At 45.6% G+C, this 20,428-nt stretch overlaps 1 protein-coding gene across 1 annotated transcript in view; it reads right to left on the bottom strand.

Moving 5' to 3' along the window:
* Rerg (RAS like estrogen regulated growth inhibitor) overlaps positions 1-20,142 on the bottom strand; it is a 110,021-nt gene extending 89,879 nt beyond the window's left edge. Inside the window, exons 1-2 of the mRNA XM_038319883.1 lie at positions 19,928-20,142; positions 14,947-15,123 (exon numbers count right to left, since the gene is read on the bottom strand). Coding sequence (XP_038175811.1) covers positions 14,947-15,007 — 61 coding nt within the window. The 5' untranslated portion in view covers positions 15,008-15,123; positions 19,928-20,142. The remainder of the gene's footprint in view (positions 1-14,946; positions 15,124-19,927) is intronic.
* Between the last annotated feature and the right edge of the window lie 286 nt (positions 20,143-20,428).

Raw genomic sequence — 20,428 nt, 5'->3', positions numbered from 1 at the left:
TGCGACTTGAATTTTTTTTTTTTTTTAAATCCATTCATGATAGCTTCTATGGTCTCAGTGATGGCTGGTTTGAAGTATTTCTTGATTCACACTGAAGAAAATGTCCTTTCTATTTTATTAGGGCAGGGGGAACGGTCCCCAAAGAAGCATCTAGAACAGTTTCCACATCACCATCAAAGACCTGCATGTCAAATTTTCATTAAATGTTCACATATTATAACTTTGAATATTATGTTATAGAATCAAAATATTAATAACAATAAAATGATAATCCTAGACATTTATAAGAAGCATCATAATTTTTCAAAAGTACATATTGACCTGGAAGGCTCCATCAATAATTAATCATGAATTATTCATGGAAGATGAAAGATCTCTACTATCTGATGGGATCCAAGCCTAACCAGTCCCGATCCTCAGCTGTTGGAAGCAGCTGGCCCTTTCCCCAGATGAGGCTAGGCTCGGAAGCCCCAGGGCCCTTTTCCCAGATGAGGCTTGCTTCTGCCAGCTCTGGTTCACAAGACCATCTTGTATGCCAGAGAAGGAATGGAATCCCCTTCCATTGTGTCGAAAAATTATTTTAAAATCCTTGACTTGACTACCTATTTTCCTTAATATTGAAAGGATGTACTCTCATGTTTTTGAAAAGCTCCCGATTTTTGCTTCTGTGGGCTCTTTAGAGTGAAATTTTCACAGACCCTTTCTTTCTTTTCCTGTGAAGATATTTAACAAGCTCCACGTCATTTTGCACACTAAAGTTCCACTTTTCCATCTTTCTGATAATTTCCACTTTCCTTCCCAGCCACTCACTTACTGTTCAGCCCCCAAAGCCAAATAAGAGGTTTTAGCATGAAATCATAGGTGGAATTTGGAACACAAAAAAACTATTTTTAAAACAGAGCTGAATGTTAAAAAATAAGGCTCTCAGATCTCTTAGTTTAATTGTAGCTTCCTTTGTTCCGGATTCCCATTTCCTCGAGCAATTTTCAAACAAAGTAAAAACACATTTTCACAGACACTGTTTGAGCCCGAATCAGCCTTCTCGGGGCTGTGTTTGAATGTGAAATATTCTCACAGGCTCAAGAACTTTAGCGCATGCTCCCAACTGATAGTGGGGTGGGGGGGACCTTGTGTCGGGGGGGGGGAGCCTCACCCTTGCACCTGAACCCCAGACAGCTCAGCGGAAGAGAAGGGAGGAGGGGATTTTGGATTCAGCCTTTGACCAGAACTTCCCAAGGCTCTCTCCCTCATATTCATCCTTAGCATTCATGAGCTGAAGGAGCCGAACGGTGAGTGTACACATCCATTCCTCAAGGTGAAATTTCCTTAAAGAAAGTTTACTAATCTACTCATTATGTGTCTGCGTCACGGTCAGAGCGGTCAGAAAACAGTGTGAAGCCATCAGCCCTCTCCTTCTACCACACAAGAACTTAGATGATCAGACTTGGCAGCAGCCACTCTTACCCAATCAGCCATCTTGCTGGCCCAGCACATTTTTGTTGTTGTTGTTGTTAGCAACCTATCTGTTGGGGTTCATGTTTCAAAAATTCACAAGCTCCATTTTTATTTTAAGGTACTCTCTTTTCCTCCCAAATTCTCTCTTCAAATAGGACCTGAGAGCAAACTGCATGAAGAAAAAATCATTTCAAGATTAGTCTGGTTGTATAACATGTCATACAATCGATGCTAGACCCATGTCAATAATGTTGTGGTTAATGAAAGAAAAAAAGAAAGAAATGGTCTATCATCGGGCTAGAGATGTAGCTCAGTTGGTAGTTCACTGCATATAACTGGAGACAGTAGTACCTGCAGGAGTGATTCAGAAACTCTGAAGGTGGACGCAAGAGTTCAAAGTCAGCCTAGACTGAAGAGCGAGTTCAAAGCCAGTCTGAACTAAATGAGACCCGGCCTCAAATATATATGGACAAGTTACAAAATATCTTAACCTGTATGTAAACTCGGCAAGTGGCAGAGACAGGAGGATTGGTGCACATTTTAGTCTGTATGGCAAGTTCCAGGCTGGCTGGGTCTGTGTAGTGAGCTATGCCTCAAAAAAACAAAAAACAAACAAACAAAGTTTAAAAAAAGATACGACATAAAATATTCTAATGGAAAGATTTCCGGGTGCTGTAGCTACAGTCTGTGTTCTGTCACACTGTGTAGTTGAGCCACCCACCCTTCACGACATCTCACTACGTGCAGCCAAGAGAGTAAAGAGCTGGCCCGTCGTTTGGCTCAGTTGGAATTTATGGAGTTCTTGATGCAAAAGGAAATCAATCACTTTTCAGACAAATATTCACAGTTTTTGAAAATTCTTCCCTTTTCTATTTTTATTTCTGTCTCTCCCTCTTAAATTACCGCCCCATGACAGAAAATAGAAGGAAACATTCAGAAATATTTTCTAAGGAGACGGGACATGCATCGTTGAAGAAAATGTGTTACTCATGCTCCTCAGGTGGAGAGACGTGTAAACCTTTCTCAACATGACGGTTCTTCTGATACCACCTTTAATAAGTCAGGAGAGAAAGGAAAGAGGTATTTTGACCGAGGGAGCCATTAAAGGGCTAGCAAGAAACATGACCCTAGGGAAATTCCCAGGAATCTACAAGGATGACCCCAGCTAAGACTCTAAACAACAGCAGAGAGGTTGCCTAAACTGGCCTTGCCCTGTAATCAGGTTGATGACTACCTAAATTGCCATTATAGAACTTTCAACCAGCAATTGATGGAAGCAGATGCCGAGATCCACAGCGGAGCACTGGGCTGAGCTTCGGAGGGCCAGTCCAGGAGAGGGAGGAGCGATGATATGCACAGGGGGGTCAAGACCATGATGGGAAACCCACAGAAATGGCTGACCTGAGCTAGTGAGATCTCAATGACTCTGGACTGGCAGCAAAGGGAACAAGCTAGGCCCACTGAATATGGGGGGGCAGTTGTGAGGCTTGGGTAGTCTGTGGAGCCACTGGCACTGAAACCAGGATTTATCCCTACTGCTCGATCTGACATCTTAGAGCCAATTCTCTTTGGAGGGATACCTTGTTCAGTCTAGATATGGGGACTGGGGGGAAGAGGGCTTGGTCCTGTCTCAAAGTGATGTGTCAGGTTTTGTTGACTCCCTATGGGGGACGTTGTCTTTTCTGGGGAATGGATGGGGGGGCGTGGAGTGAGGGGGTGGAAGTGGGAGCAGGAATGGCTGTGTGGAATGAGAAAAGATTGTATTAAAATGAAAAATAAAAAAATTATAAATGCCATTTATCCAAGATCACCATATACTCCTATTTAGCTATCATATGCTAGTCTGGTTCTTTATGAGACTTGACTGTGCAATGTGGTGTTAAGATCTGGGTTCTGTATTCGATTCCTGCATGATCTTCCATGTGGAAAACCTAGGGCAAGCTGACCATCCCTTATCTGCAATGTTTCTCCTAGAAGTGGTTCGGATTTTAGTGGTGGTTTTTGATATTGGAATGTTTACACTACAAGGTGAGAATCTTTTATCCTTGACACTGGGAACTGTTTGAACCCTATGTCGGCTCTCAGAAATTTCAAATTTCAGAGCACTTCCAGCTTTGGATTTTTGGATGAAGGGTGTTTAACCTGCGTCATAGATGGCCTACATGGTTAACTTCTAGACACACCTCAGGTTAGAGCCATCTGTTCCCATTCCTGCCAAGTAATCCTCTATCTCAAAATCAAAATTCCTCATCTCAGAGTTACTGAGGTGTGTGCTTCTTAGAAAACCAACCATGCTCTCCTACGATATGAGGGGAAGTCTTGCTTTGGGAGAACAGAAGAAAAGTGCTACATTTATCTTCCCTTTTGTTTTTTTTTTTTTGTTTTTGTTTTTTTTTCGAGGCAGGGTTTCTCTGTAGCTTTGGTGCCTGTCCTGGAACTCACTCTGTAGACCTGGCTGGCCTCGAACTCACAGAGATCTGCCTGCCTCTGCCTCCCGAGTGCTGGGATTAAAGGTGTGCGCCACCATCACCGGAATGTGCAGGGTTCTTTTTGACTCGCTTGGACTGCCTTCTCTACAATGCTGTTGTATGTCATATGATGCTGCCTGTCTGTCTAACTGTCGGACTCAGCACGTGCAGCTGGCTAATGCAACAGGCTTGTTATTTAAGTTTTAAGTTGAATTCTTTTTCTCTAAATGGAGATTAAACAGTGAGCATGCAGCACAGTGTTTCCCAAACCAAAGTGAGGAACTGAGAAAATCAGCCTTCATAGCAAACTGCTAGTAATTTGAATTCTTTGAGCTCACCACGCAGTCAATCAAAGTTCTGGTAGAGGTGTCTGGAAACATGCTCTCTTAAGCCCTCCAGGTGAGTCTGAGTTGTGGGTAGACTTCCTAATGATGGTTGTAAACCTAGAAAAGAACATTCTAGCCCATACTCAGCTCTGACTTATAGTATCAGCTTCATTCACTCACCCAAGTTTGGTTGTTTTTATACAGGCCCACACATACATATCTCAGGATGGCTTCCTGGAAAATGCCTTTTTAACTAGAAGAGCTGTTGGGACTAATCACATTGGATCATGTGTGCACTTTATACAGCAGTGGATCTTGAGTCCTAAGTAAAGCAAGTGCTTCAGAAACAAGAGAGGTTGAGGACCATAATAAATGAAGACTTAGTAATGTAAGGTCCCCATCCCACTCACTTTAATACTCTAACTCCCCATCCAAAATTATTTTAAAAACATGGAAATTATGTGACATGGTGCTAGCATCACCCCACTAAGAGTCAACTTAGTATAACTTTCATTTTACAATGAAATAAATAAATAAGCACACTGTGTCCATATGCAATGCCCTAACACTACTAGGAATTCTCATTATCTCATTAAGTCGAGTAATATCAAAGTGGGAAATTCTACAACTGCTGGGGAGACAGCTCAGTCAATCAAAAAAGATCGGGGCTCAGCACCCAGAACCCAGGCATGGTGGTGTGAGCTTGCCACCTCACCACTGGGATTACAGAGGAGGCAGGCAGATCCCTGAGGCTGCCAGGCTGGTTAGCTGACCCTGCTTTATGCGTTCCAGACCAGTGAGGGGCTGTTTTAAAAGAAAGGTGGTGTGAGAGCTTCCTCTGGCCTTCACACACACACACACACACACACACACACACACACACACAGGGGCCTGTAATCTTTCCAAATAAACAAAAAGATGGTGGAAAACCGAGGAAGGACAGCACATATTCAGACCAGAAAGGCCCCCAACAGACAGAAGAACCCATTAAATCTGACAAAACAGTACTTAGAAGGGTGAAAATAAACTTCTCCTCCTGGGTTAAACGCACACACCCTGCTTAGGGAATATTTAGCCAAGCGAGAGTATACATTAAAAACCCAAACCACACACAGCAAACCCCAAAGCCTTCATTTGCAGTGAAGTCCCCATGAGCCACCATCGCATCTCCTGCCACCTCGAGAGCAGCGGTGACCTTTGGATGTCTTAGCAGGGTGTGTATCTAGAAGCCAAAACTGTCTCTGGTCTGTTTCGGGTCAACCACTTCTCCAAGGGCTGCGACCCATCCTAGGCCTGGGGGCTTCAGAGTAACCAGGTGGAGCAGGTCAGCAGGTTGTGACCCAAAAAGCCTGCTCTCTGGGGAGTGAACGAAGTGACTGTCACTAGACTAGGAAAGAAAGGACTGAGGGAAGAGGGCATTCACACGCTCTGTGCAATGCCACGAGTAGAGGCTAAAACGTCTCTGATTCCAAAGGGGCAAACATCACGCAGCAGGGGTGGCGCTGCAGCACAAAACTGTGTGGACCCCAACGGGCTACACGGGAGCCGAGCAGATACTCGACACCTACTCAGGCACTTGAAGGAAAGGAGGTGACCTTGCTAGTGTGGGTGGTCTTCCTCCAGTTACTGGAAGGGATGTACTCCAAGCGATTGACAACACACCTGGCACTCCCAGGAAAGGTTGCCACACACCGCCTATTCACTGGAAATTTCTCGTAAACCTAAACGTTGGCTATTGCGAAGGTCGCATTGTGAAATTCCCATGGTCATTCCATTTTGTAAGAGAAAATGTTTGAGCGAACATGGAAAAGAGTTGGATGTGGCAAAATGAAAACAGTCCCAAGAGCTTGTAAAGCTCTACACCGGGGTTCTAGTCTCAGCTCTGGCACCAGCCAGTTGCTTGCATGACCACCAGGCTCTCCATTTGCATCTCATGTATATGTATATCAGCTTTGCATATCTGTTTACGTATGCTGCAATTACCTACTTCAGATTGCCTGGCTTCTGCAATATTGCACTCCTATTTTTAATGGGATGGAAGAAATTACGGCTCTTTTTTTTTTCTTCCAGAAACCACATCAATTTTCAAAGGCAGCTGGAGCTGCAGAGATGCGTTTGCACTGGAATTTTGGCTTCAAGGCCAGTACCACCTTGAAAAGTTGGCTTATTTCCCCAAACCCATAAGTTGGAGAGATACCAAGAATAACAAGAGAATAAAAGGGATGATTCAAAATTTTCTTCACTCGTCTTAAAGTTAGTCCTCATCAGTGGCAAAGAAAAAAATGTCAAGTTCAATCGGAAGCAACGAAAAGCCTGACACGTAGCTGTTCAATAGCAGGCAACTAAAAGTAAAGAATGATTGAATGCAATGTATATTACAGCAGAATAAATAGAGATAGAGAGACGTCCCTTTGACTTTTAAAAAATGAGTTCATGATTTAATTCAGTTTGTTACCCTATATCTTTTATTCCATAAATGTATCTTTCTGCCTCTTTCTTGTTCTTAGCTCCATTTAAGAAAGAAAGAAAGCTATTTGCACTCTACACTGTAACAGTTCTTCCTAAGAGGAAAGCTTAGCTAGGAATTGATCCCTGCCTCTCACGAAGCCCTTAGCTGCTGCTCACCACTTAACTCCTGCTGCTTTTCTTTCCCTGGGGCTCTTAATTCCTCCTCTTCCGGTTGCAGGCTGAGTACTTTTCTGTTGCCCCCACAGGCATGTGTGTGGGAACAGTTGGTCACCAGCACTGGCACTGATTTGAAAGGTGTGGAGCCACTAGAGGAGTCTCACTGGAGCGCAGAGGAACAGTGGGGTCAGAAGGGGCAGGACCCAAGGTCTTCCAGTCCGGCCCTGATTCCAGTCGGAGCTCTGCGGATGCAGTGGCCAGCTAACTCAGGTTCCGGCTGCCACGCTTCCCGGCCATAGTGAACGGCTGCCGTTCCTCAACCTGGATGCTAAAATAAGTTGTTCCTCCTTTGAGTTGCTTCTGGTGATGTTTGCGATAACAGCAAAGAGAGAAGAAACTGCTACTCTGTCCTTGCTTGGGCAGGCAAGAACGGCCATGCAGGCCTTAACTTAGACAGAACTCTGGCTTTATGCGCATCCGTAAGTGAGTCCTTTGGCTGGACACTATCGTTTTGGTGCCGTTCAGATGGATAACGCACAGATCCGTTTGTATTCTCTTGCTTTTTTTGTCTGTACAGATGTAGGAAGACACAAGCTTCTCTGACAGCTCAGAAGTTAGCTTTTCCTAGTCCCACTCAGATGTCTGCAGGCAGCTTCCCTCTCTTTGGCCCAAGCCTTTTAAAGTAGTTCTTCTGACCTCTAACTATAGGAGTCATCAATGGACCTCACTTCTTGCAACACTCTGAAGGAAGCAAGGCGTGGTGGTGTGCACCTTAGATCCCAGCACTCCTGAGGCAGAGGAAGGAGGATCTCTGTGAGTCTGAGGCCAGCCTGATCTGCAGAGTGAGTTCCAGGACAACCAGGGCTGTGTACAGGGATCTGGTCTCAATACAAAAACAAACAAACAAAAAGAAGAAGCAAACAGAAAAAAGATATATACACTCATATACTCAAACACACACACACACACACACCTTGCAAGTGCTTAAACAAGAAAAAGGAAACATAAACCACCCTTTTCTTTAATAATAAAAAACTATCACTAAGATTATATAATCTGTGCGTGCACTCCCGAATTCATCGCAGCATTATTATTCTCAATCAGCAGGATATTAAACAGTCAAACAGGCTTATCACCAATGGCCAGTTACAGAGAAGATGGGTTATTTACACAACAGAATACTTTGCAGCCCGACCAGCGTCAGGGAATCCTGTCCTCCAGACAACCTTGCCGGACCAGAGGACTTTATACATAGGAAGAACAGTCATCCACGGAAGGACAAAGGCCATACCAGCTGATCTTCACAGAAAACATAAAAGAGCCAAACCCATCCTCGGAAACAGAAGAAGTGTTAGTTACCAGAGGCCGGGGCAGGGGTGTGGCTAGAGAAAGGGGCCGTGCTGATCAAAAGGTACCAAGTTTGATTTATTCAGGACACACGAGTTCTGGTGGCATATTACCCGCCATGGTGACGTTAATATTTTATTTATAACAAGGTGACTTTATTACTAACTTATTAATAAGTTAATTATGTATGACTCAAAATGTCTGAAGGACAATTTTACATATTCTCACCACAAAGGACTGGTGACTATTTGAGGAGATGTCTTGTGGAGACGGCTCCATATGGACAATGCTTGCTCCACAAGCATGAGGAACAGTTAGAATCCTTAGCATTCATATTAAAAATTAAGTGTGGGGGCCGACCCCTGTAATCCCCACTCTGAGGGTCAAAGGCAGAAACAGGAGAACCCAGGGCACTTCACTGGTCAACACTCTAGCCAGTTCTTGAGACTGACCTGATCGTATGCAGGACTCTCAAGTAAATTCTGGTCATAGTGGGCACACATATTTCAGAAAAGTTTAGTGTGTACCGCAAAAATCCCATCTGAAGTCAGAATCACTGAGATGGGGATGTGACTCACTTGGCAGAGTCTGTGCTTAGTGCACATCAAGTCCTGGGTTTCATTCCTAGCGCTGCACATAGAACTGGGCATGGTGGCACGTGGCTCACACTTTCTCTTCCAGTCCGTGAGAGGCAGAGGCAGGAAGATCCAGAGTTCAAGGTCATCCTCAGCTTTATAATGAATTTGAAGCTAGCCTGGGCTGCATGAGACCCTATATCCAAAAAGTAAAATACATAAGAATAACTGCTGTTTCGTTAAAATAAAAAGAGGCAGAGAAGAACAAGGAGAAAAATGCCCTTGAGCCAAGGGATGAAAATATCACAAGTGGGTTCCATTTGGCAGCCAGTCTGTGGCCCAGAAATCCGAGTAGACAAATTTAGGCTCCCACGGATGAACGCGTCAGTTGGGTTTTGAGTTAGAGGATACATTACTCAGTCTATTGGACCGGCCCCCTTTCAGGAGATACACGTTGTGGTGGTGCAGAGTGCTTCAGTTCTGAAAAGGACGGTGTCAACTGTGAAACCAGCTTTAAATGTTCAGTTGTTTTTCTATCAACCCTTCCCACACTTGCTCCAATCTGAACAGTGTGACTCTAGGAAGCATTTAATAAAGTGTGTGTCTGGTGTCTCTCGGGCTTTGGCAGGTTTTTTTGCTTCCATTACTGGGAGCCTGTCAAAATACAGACTGAGACACTCGGAAGGGAAGTGTGAGGGCCATGCTACTCATGGTCTACCATTGGCTAGGGAAGGAAAAGGGGCAGAAGCTGGGGAAGCATAGCCCTCTCTCTCTCTCTCTCTCTCTCTCTCTCTCTCTCTCTCTCTCACACACACACACACACACACACACACACACACACACGCACGCACACCATGCTCAGCGTGCTGTCTGTCCCTCAACCAGCAAGCTCATGTAAAGACAAGCCTGCATGGTGAAACCAGACCCGCTAAAGAGGCTGTGCCAACCTCCAGGCCATGTGCACGCAGTCACATATGTGTCGTATGCATGCCCCTCTGTATGTTATTGGTATGTATACCCTAGTAATTAGCACGTTCTTAGCTTGTCCCCCTGCTGATACTTCCATGGGCAATCCGTCAACTAGAAAGTTCTGTTCAATTTTTTTTGTAAACCCAGAAGACCAAATCTATTACTTGGAATTAGAAAGTCTTCTACTACATACCAGAAGTGCTTTCAAATGGAAGAGTGTCAATATATTGGTGAAACTAACTTATTTCTGATTATTTTCCCATGATTTAATATAAAGCCATTAAGTAGAATTACAACCATCAGAGGCCTAGCTGTAATTAACATGAACTAGACCTTGGACTCATAAAAGAGAATTCTCTCTCTCTCTCTCTCTCTCTCTCTCTCTCTCCCTCTGTTTCTCCCTCAACCTTCTCTGTATGTATACATATGTTGGTACTGCTGAGTAAGAATATAGTTTTACCTTACTTTAGCTTTTCAGTTTTCAGTGATAAAATACCCAGCAGCATAGATGTTTACTTTTAATTAATTTATTCATTAGGGTGATGGAGGAGGGTCTTCTATCAATCTGTTGATTTCATTGGTTAATTAATAAAGAAAACTGCTTGGCCTGATAGGTTAGAACATAGGTGGGTGGAGTAGACAGAACAGAATGCTGGGAAGAAGGGAAGTGAGTCAGATGCAATGAAGCTTCGACCCAAGATGGACGTAGGCTAGAATCTTCTCGGTAAGCCACCCCTCGTGGTGCTACACACATTACTAAATATGGGTTAATCAAAATGTGAGAGTTAGCCAGTTAAGAGGCTGAAGCTAATGGGCCAGGCAGTGTTTAAAAGAATATAATTTGTGTGTTGTTATTTTGGGGCATAAACTAGCCAGGCAGCCGGGATCCGGGCGGCAGGAACGCAGCCCGCTGCTCCTCACTACAGAATTAGGGAACTTAGAAATCAAAAGCATTCATGAAACATTCTAATAATACATACACACCTGCTATGTGCCACGATCTGCACTAAAAGACTGGCATGTAATGACTCTGTCTATTGATAACTGAGGTGGGCACTACTGTTTTTCCCATAACTTAAAGAATTGATGAGTGTTTGCCTCACACTGCCAAGTTCACAGAGCAAATACGGTGGGTGGGGGGGGAAGACTTGGAAGTTGAACATCACAACTCATGCCCAGAGCTCAAGACTCAAAATTATATGAATGCCTATTAGTACCTGGAGAATGTGGTTTACATACCCCAGGTACCAATCCATCGGTGAGTGGGTGAGAAAGCGGTGGGGTGAAGTGAGATTGAAGCCCCTCGAACAATTCAGACCAAGTCAAATTAGGGATGCTCAGTCTCTACAGACTCCAATGGCTCCCTGGGAGGACAAAGATTAGATTGTGTGGACCCAAGGGAGGATCACAGCTAGGCTCTGGAGGTCCCTGAGTAAGTCATGACTACAGTACACTCCAGTATGTAGGGTTTCTTAGGAACAGTCGGCCTGGGGAAATGGCTCAGCTGATGAAGACCTTGTGTGTAAAGGAAGAAGACCTTGGATTCCAGACTCAGAACTCTGACTTGGTGGTGTGATCCCAGAATTGGGGCGGGTAGAAAAAGTCAGATTCCTGGGGCTCGCTGGCTAGCCGCCTAGCCAAATGGCAAACTCCTTGTCACCAAGAGAAACTGTCTCATGAAACAAAACGGGCACCAACTGAAGATATCCGAGGTTGACCTCTGACTTCCACATGCATGCACACATGTGTGCATGAGCCTGCGTGGGCACACTGTTGCATGCATACACACACACAGACACACATGGGGGGGGGGCGCGGGCAGAAGAGCAAAGGTAACTTATAAGACAAACACAGTCTTTAAGGTCAGAGGGTGGTTCTGTAGTAAGTATCCTGACCAGGCAGAAGGGAGGTAGGGACAGTTTAAGAAACTAGAGCAAACATGAGCTCAGTATTGCTACACTGTGTTTTCTAAACTGAGAGATCAGACTGTGGTTGTTTCCACTGAGATGTGGAAAAGTTCAGAATTGTCTCCCAGGCCTACGTGAGACTGTGCTGCCTTCTCAATGAGGGGCGTGGTTCCGGTCTCAAGAAAGCATTCAAATGCTGAAATAGGAAAACAGTTGCCTATAGAGACTAACACGTTATGCTGAGGACAGGTTGTCGGCCATTGCCATTTCACTGCCAGGGAAGGAAACACAAGTGGTCGGACCTGGGCCAGCAGGACGACTCACTGGGTAAAAGGGTTTGCCACCAAGCTTGACATCCTGAGTTCAACTCCCTTCTCCAACCTCTCCTTTAGGAGAGAACAACATTCCCACAAATACTCTGTCCTCCACAAACGGGCTCTCTCTCACATACATACGCACATGCGCGCACGCGCGTGCACACACACACACACACACACACACACACACACTATAATGTCATGTGTGAACCATGGGAGGGACATATGCAGGAAGGATGGAGAAACTGGTTCCAAAAGAAGACTTATTTATTCACAATCAAGGTGAAGAGCTGGCAGGGACCTTCCTGAGCAGTTTTGACCTCTGCTTTTAATATGAACAATAAAAGAGCTCAGTTCATCCAAAGTTGTTGCTCTAGAGCGGGCACCATCTTTACCCTGGATGTGGAGAATTACCCACCGGAAATGGGAACAATCTGGGAGCCTTACTATCACACAGACCCCAGAAGACCCAAGGTCAGAGGCAGGAAGAGCACAACTGGCTAGAGTCAATCGAAGAATTCAGAAAGGCAGGAGGGAGGGTAATGCCCCGAACCCACTGCGAAGAGGTTGGCAAGGGGTTGCATGCAGTCATTAAAAGACTCCGTAGTAGAGGATCATGGGATGATAGGTTTGCTGACTTGCTTTCTTGGGGATTGTGGGAATGACCTCAGCAGAGACAATTTCTGTGGGAATGGCTACAGCGGCAGGTCAAAATGTTTAAACAATGAATGAGCAAAAAAGTTGAGATGGGAATCACGGTGCCTAAATCCATTAAACTTGAGAAAAGACCAAGATGGCTGGACACAGGTAGGTGTCTTAGGGAAAGCCCACTCAGGAGGGAGTAATGGGAACCGGTGCTAGAATAATGGAGAGAGCTCTTTGGAGGTTCACAAAGGACACTGAGGGCACCGTTGAGGTGGTGGGTCAGCCTGAATAGGAGGGTCCAGCGCACTTGAATGGTCATTCACAGACCAAGCGCTTCTTTCCCGGGGCTGCGTCTTCTCTCTATACTACTTTTAAAATTAGAATGTGTATTTATTTGTTGGGATGTGTGGTGTGTGGGATGTTCAGAGGCTCCAGCATGGCTCCAGGTTTTCTGTTTTCTTATTATCTATTTTTTTTTTTTTAGAAAGCCTCATGGTGCCTGGATCTAGGCAAGCTGTCAGCAAGGCCCGGCCATCCTCCTCCATCACCTACAGCTAAGGCTGGGGATGCGCTAATGCTAGCATACCTAGCTTTTAAACCAGGGCTGGAGAGTTAGCTCTGATGCCTCAGGTTTGAGCAGCAAGCCATCCGACCCTCCCAGCCACCTTGCCAGTCCTGTGTTCAGCTCTTCAAACCATGCAGAAAGTCTTAGAGGAGCTCTTCGTCTTATTCCTCTTGTTGGAGGCAGGAAGAGAAAAAAAGGAGGGAGAGAGAGGGAGGGAGGAAGGAAGGAAAGAAGGAAGGAAGGAAGGAAAAAAGAAAGAAAAAAGAAGAAAGGAAGGAAAGAAAGAAGGAAGGAAGGTAGGAAGGAAGGAAAGAAGGAAAGAAGGAGAGAAAGAAAGAAAGAAAGAAAGAAAGAAAGAAAGAAAGAAAGAGAAAGAGAGAGAGAGACGGATGGCCGGCCAAACCCCTCAGTCACACAAACACAGCCAACGTTGGCAACATGGTCTTCCCAAGAGCCCTCCCCTGCCTCCCCACCCCGCGCACCGCACCTTTCTCTTTCTATCCATCCCACATATGCTATTCCTTCCACCCGAGACACTCCCTGGGGCAGTTTCCTCATTCTCCAGATCCGTCTACCAGCTACAGACGGAGGTTCTCACGCCATTGGGAAACCAAAGGAGATTAAAGGGGAGGGGCTTGAGCATCTTGAGTCCCCGCTTGCTGTTTTCCTTGTTTGGATTCTGCCAGAGGCAAGAACAGAAGAGGAGAAGCAAGGTGGCAGAAAAAGCCGAGAAAACCCAACAGAGACAAGACTCAGAGCAGGGCAGATCACTGCTGGAACAGCCAGGAGGACGATTAGAAGGAGGCTGGCCACAGAACTAGAAGGGGGGGGGGGAGGGCATGCAAGCCCGCATTTCTTTAAGAGCATATAGATTACCTGTGTGGGGATTAGTCGGTTTATTTCCCGGCAGGTTTCTGTCTACCCACTCACAGGCACCAAGGCATTTGTGGCCTTGCTGACAGCCAAAAGCTCTGTGTGGTTTTGGTCCCTTCCCATGAGACACCAAGCAAGTCCTTGTCACAGTCACTGCTGAAGTCAAGTGGGGGACAGCTCCTTTAGCACACGCTACATTCTAAGCACAGGGAGGAAGAGGTGATTTTTGTCCCTGTTTGTGAGTCTCTGTCTCAAGGGCCCCAGGACCGGGACTGGGGCTCAGGGATAGAGCGATGGCCCAGCTTGTACAGGGTCCTGGCTTTCAGCCCCTTAGCACCAGCAAAGAAAAGAGGGCTCTAAATCATTGCTGTTCATCAGAATTGCGAATTTAAATTCACTCCAGAGGCCTGGCAAGAGCCCTCTTGCTTGCAAGTTTGCATGCCTGCTTTCCCAGTGTTCTCCTCCTGCTAGAGAAGCCCTGGGCAAGGAAACCTCTGTGTTACTGACAGAGATAGATTCATCCAGCAAGCACTTACTGGGACCCCAACATCTGCTTGACCTTGGCCCGTTTTGTTGAGACTACACAAACAGATGAGACGTATAATCGACCCCTTGAGATCTTCCACAGCGAGAAAAGAAGAGATATTTTACGAAATTTTTGCAATTCGATTTTTTTGGAGGCTGTTTATGACCCATCCAGTTCCTTGTACTTTATCAGCAAATTTATTTTGTCATAAATTAGCAGAATTCATGAGTTAGTTGTGAAAAATAAAACCTCGAGACAGAGGAAGGACAACAGGACCACTTACCTGCTCCATCCTCCAAAGCTGTGACAAACTCACAGATCCTATAAACGCCACAAGAAGAACCTCACCTGACTTGCCCACGCCTGCTCTCCCGAATATGGCCAGTTTGACCTCTGCACTCTTAGCCATGACTGGTGGGGACGGGATTTCCTGTTCAGACTCCAGATGTGAGCAGACAGCTTTGGTGGCAGGCAGCCTTTAGGTTCACTGTTGTGCCATCGCCAAACACGAAAGAGTCCACAATCCTTAAAAGAAGAGAGTAGGAATTCTAAGTGAGCCATGGACCCATATCTGTAGAACGTCAGGTGCACACCTGCCTTAGCTGTCATAAAATACCATGGCAAAGGCAACTTGAGGGAGAAAGGGTTTATTGTTGCGCACAGTGGCAGGCGGAAGTTCAGACAGTGGGAGTGTGAAGCGGTTGGTCACAGCTGATCTCCAACTGGAAGACACTAGGTACCAAGGCACTGCTGCTGCTCACCTCACAGTGAGAGAGACCTTCTATCCCAATGCCATCAAGATAACCTCCCATAGGCAGGCCCAAAAGTCCATCTCCCAGGTGATTCCCAGAATTCCATCAGGTTGGCAGTTAACCGCTGACCATCAAACCAGTTATACAAGCGGTGCATCTCCTAGTGCAGTTTTCCCGACTGCCTTGAGAGAGGGCCATACATAGTAGCTCACTCTAAACTGCTTAGCAATACAGTGGGGACCTCAGAATTTAGAGCTGGGGCTGCAGGGATAGGTTACTGCTTAGGAGCCAATATTGATCTTTCAGGAGACCTGAGTTTGGTTTCCAACACCCACATTGGGTGGCTCACAACTGCCTGTAACTTCAGGGGATCCAAAGTCCTCTTCAGGCCTCCATGAGTGCATCAGTCATGTGCACACACCTCAAACACACATATGCATAATTAGAAACATAACAACTCTTTAAACAAATAATTTAGAGCTCTTTGGTTTTAAAATATATGTACACATAGTATCACCTTTCAAAATTCTTCCTCTACTATGTTTTCTATGATTAGATTGTTTCTTTTTTTTTTTTTTTTTTTTTTTTGGTTTTTCGAGACAGGGTTTCCCTGTAGTTTCTAGAGCCTGTCCTGGAACTAGCTCTTGTAGACCAGGCTGGCCTCGAACTCAGAGATCCGCCTGCCTCTGCCTCCCGAGTGCTGGGATTAAAGGCGTGCGCCACCACCGCCCGGCTGATTAGATTGTTTCTTGACATAAGTGCTAATAAATGCTAAGTGAATAAACACATTTAGCACCTGCTTATAAATCCTCAACATATAAATACACACACATTGTGTTAGTTAGGGTTTCTATTTTCTTGACAAAATACCGTGACCATAAAGCTGGTCAGGGAGGAAAGGGTTTCTTCAGACTACACTTCAGCATTGCTGTTGATCACTGAAGGAAGTCAAAACAGGAGCTCAAACAGGGCAGGATCCTGGAGGCAAAAGCTGATGCAGAAGCCATGGAGGGGCGCTGCTTACTGACTTCTTTCCCCTGGCTTACTCAGCCTGCTTTCTTATAGAACCTAGGACCACCAGCCCAGGGATGGCACCACCCACCATGGGCTGGGCTCTTCCCATTGATCACTAATTGAGAAAATGCCTTACAGCTGGATCTCATGAAGGCATTTCCTCAACTGAGGCTCCTTCCTATCTGCTGACTCCAGTCTGTGTCAACTTGACACACAAACCAGCCGGCACACACAGGATGGGGAGAAGCATGCTGGGATTTCTTTAATGAACAAAACACATTCGTATTAGTCAACTCAACTGCCTCTTCATCTCAGTTCACACTAGATCACAGGGTGAATTATGCCCCAGATACATATGGTTCAAAAGCCAGCAAATACATCATATCCAAACTATACTTCTGTGCTTTTCTGGGTGTTATACTGTAGTGCACAAAAGGTATGGTGTATGTTCCACATTCAGAGTCCTCTTTAAAGAGGATCTCAGGGAAGTCGATTTTAATGGCACACACAGCATTGCATGCCTCTGCTAACTGTATATGGGCCCCTGCTTAGTCATGACATCTGGGGTTCTTACTGACTAAACTTTATGCTGTGCTGGGATTTGAATGGAAGGCCTCACTCACGCTGGCAGGCAAGCATCTCTGTCACAGCTTAGACTGTCAGCTCAACATCTGGGTTCTTAGTATCTAGGAAACGTAAACTTGGGAAAGGCCTTGGGTAGGGGACCAGTCAAGGGACTCTCCCAGCTATTTTCCTCCATTTCCTAACCATTCTGTGTCTGATTGGTCAATTCCAGGGAGCCGAGATCAGTTTACTTCCTTTGTAAGTAGTGTCGTTTGTAGACAGCCTTTTCCAGTTAGGAGAACCTCCTTACCCACTGTTATTGGGCTATGATGTGTCTCCTTGTCACCTCTGCCTGTGATGTCCTGGTTCTTCTCCATAACAACAAGCCATTTCTTTCAGTCAGATCTGCTTGTGTAGCCTGACAACCCTTAGGACACGGCTCCATCCTAGGCTTCTATCCTCTAGGAAAATGAGGGCCAGCTGTTCAGGCGTTCTTCAGGGGACACACAGCAGATGAACAACACTTGCTTCCGTTCTTGATTTTCCCCTCCCCTTCTCACCATAGGCACACTCGTCCCCAGGCACTCTCTGTGTTAATGACACTAAAAACATGGGGCTCCCTTCTTCACAATCTGACATATAACCTGACAAACTGTCACAACAAAAGTTCCAATAAATTCGCTGTGGTTGTCACCAGCACAGCCAATTGCAGGAGGCCTTCCATCTTTCCCACGGGCTAAGGACTCCTCCTATCTGGTCTTCTCCATCAAGGCTTGGGACACCAACTCAAAACCTCACTTTTATGTATGTCAAACGCGGAGGTGCTAGTGCTCAGAATTCATTCACGGTTCTAGTTTGTAAAGTTCTGTCTGTGCTAGGCGAGGTGGCACACACCTGTAATCCCAGAATTGAGGAAGAAGTTCAGAAGTTCAAGGTCACTCTCAGCTGCACAGCCAACCGGAGACCAGTCTGAGCTAAAGAACCCTTCTCAACCACGATCTCAGAATCCGTTTCCTAAATATGTTAACTGATCCTGTATATCCAAAACACTGGATAAACAGATTTTATAAAACAGTCTAAGAAAGGGAAAGAGAAAACAGATCTTCCTCTGAGTGCATATTCTACAAAAGGAGTTAGTTCCTATTTTCCCTCTTATGTATTTGAGCCATTAATGTGGACCTAACACATTTTGATGCGCAAGTTTCTTATGTGTGGGTGCTTCGGAAGGAAGAAGGGGTGAGTGTTTCTTCCAGCTCCAAACAGGAACTGAGAACAAGACCTTCACTGTGGTTCTCAAAGATCTTACAAATCTGCCCCCGTCCTTTTGGTTAAAGAGGTATCTCCTTAGTGCTGGCCCCAGCATTCCGTTAGGGAGACGGAGTGGGAGGATCTTGAATTCAAGACCATCTTGGGCTACATCATGACTTTCAGGCTATCCCAGGTCACCTAAGCAGACAGTGTGCCAAAACAAAACAATATTCCTTATCCTTCGTTTTAGATGCATCCACTAAGAAAAAGCCTTATATTTAAGATTTGCACATTAAATTTGTTAGCTGTATTTTAACTTATGAATTGCTGTTGACTTGCATTTCTTTGAAACATAGAGCATATTTATATCCGGAGTGTTCATAAATAATAATTTTTCTTTCATGTTTCATTCCTTTGTATCTAAATGTGATTATATTCTTGATTAATGCTTCATAAAAGTAACCATCAAATGTATTTTTTTAAAAAAAAGTGTCAAACCAAGTCAGCACCTCCTATTGGTCTGTGAAGCTCATGGATTTTATATGTGAAAGAGAAATTATGTGGGTTAATTTTTCCCCCTTTGTAACATGATAAAGATCCAGCTGGTCACTGTCAGCTCATGATATGTTTAGAAAAATCAAAAGGAAGATGCAAAACTGACCCCCTAGGGATGCCTTCACATGTTATTGAGTTAGTAACTAGAGACCTTCTATCCCTCAGATCTGAGAAAACTCATTGGTTCTAACACATGGGACTCTTTCCTACCATGGTCAGAAGTTTACTCTATGAGCAGAGAGCTTTAGTGGGGCAAAACAAACAAATAAACAAACGACTTTCAAGTTCCTGTCATTTCCAATCATAAAGTCACACCTAAATATTTAGGAGATAAAAGACAGAGGTTTTTTTTTTTTTTTTTCCTGTACATAAAGCCGCTAGAGCAAATATTAGGGTAAAGGAGAGAAAAATCGCTGTTTGGTTTGGTACTACTGAAGAATTCATTCATTGCCACGCTCCAAACAAGTACATACATACCAAAGAGGGGGGATTCTGTTAGACCATTTGAATTTTTTTTTTCTTGAATTTTTAAAGCTTCATTCATGCATTTGTTTGTTTATCAAAAGGTTTTGCTCCCAATAAATCATTTCCCAGCCCTTGCTTATCAAGGTCAGTGTTTTCCACTTCCTCTGAGGGGGTTGGGTGCATCTTTATAACTACATTATAATGTTTTTATGGTCTCCTAAAAAACAAACAAACAAAAAAATCAAGTGCAGCTGTACAGGACAGGAATGAGACCAGTCTGATGGTGGGAGTGAGGTCGCTTCCCTCTGGGCCAGACCTCTCCTGAAATCAAGATTTCTCAGTTTCTCTGCTAGGAATTTTCCTTCGTCTTATCACAATGCAACACTCAGAGCAAAGAGGTTGTAACTGTGCAAGCCCCCGGGCTATCTCGTTAACCTGAAATCAACAGGTCTGCAACCAGGAGCAAGCCCCCCCCCCCCTCCCCCGGGGACTTCAGCTTGTGCAGACTACGGGCTCCACAGCAGGGAGCAGATGTCCCCTACGTCAGAAGGACGCCGTCAGCTCAGGACGCGCTGTCAAGCCTGGTGCTGGCGACCACATCCCTCTCAGAAAACCACAAAGTCTCCTTTGGCGAAGGACCCCGCGACCAGGAGGATGCACCCAGGGGTCGAGCTCTCGGGGACTTGCACTCTGTCAGCAGGAAGCCACCTGGACACGTGTGTGTCACTCACCTGTTCACTCTCCAGGCCGTGGGGGAAAAGAGCCGCGGTCCTCTTTAAGTTCGCAATCCGGCCTCGGAGACCGGGAAGCCCTCCCACGCTGACCCACCCTGGCTGCGGGAGGCGTCTGAGAGCCGGGGGCCGCGATCGCGGGTGGAAGTCACTGCGGCTGCAAGTGTGGTGGCCGGGCGGGGGTCTCCTCCCTTGCGCTCGCTCAGACTAGCTGCCGAGAGACTGCGGCAGGACGCGAGTTCCTGGCGGCCGCCGCTGCGCTCCGCCGCCGGGATGCTGCAGTGAGGCGCTCGGGCGCCCCCTGCTGGACCAGCTTGCCAGCCTAGCGCCCCACAACCCCAACCTTGCTCAGCGCCAGGCCTGCAGGCTCAGCTAAGTCCCGTCTTGACTAAAAAGCATCACTTAGTCAGTGTTCTCTACGCCTTGCTTCAAAGGATCTTGCCAATACGCCTTGGGAATGCGTTCAGTTATTCTCATGATATACAAGAGAAAGCAGAGAAG

The sequence above is a fragment of the Arvicola amphibius genome, chromosome 2 (assembly GCF_903992535.2).
Source record: "Arvicola amphibius chromosome 2, mArvAmp1.2, whole genome shotgun sequence".
Lineage (NCBI taxonomy): Eukaryota > Metazoa > Chordata > Mammalia > Rodentia > Cricetidae > Arvicola > Arvicola amphibius.
The sequence above is the reverse complement of the archived record's forward strand: the minus strand, read 5'-3'. Positions and strand labels throughout refer to the sequence as shown.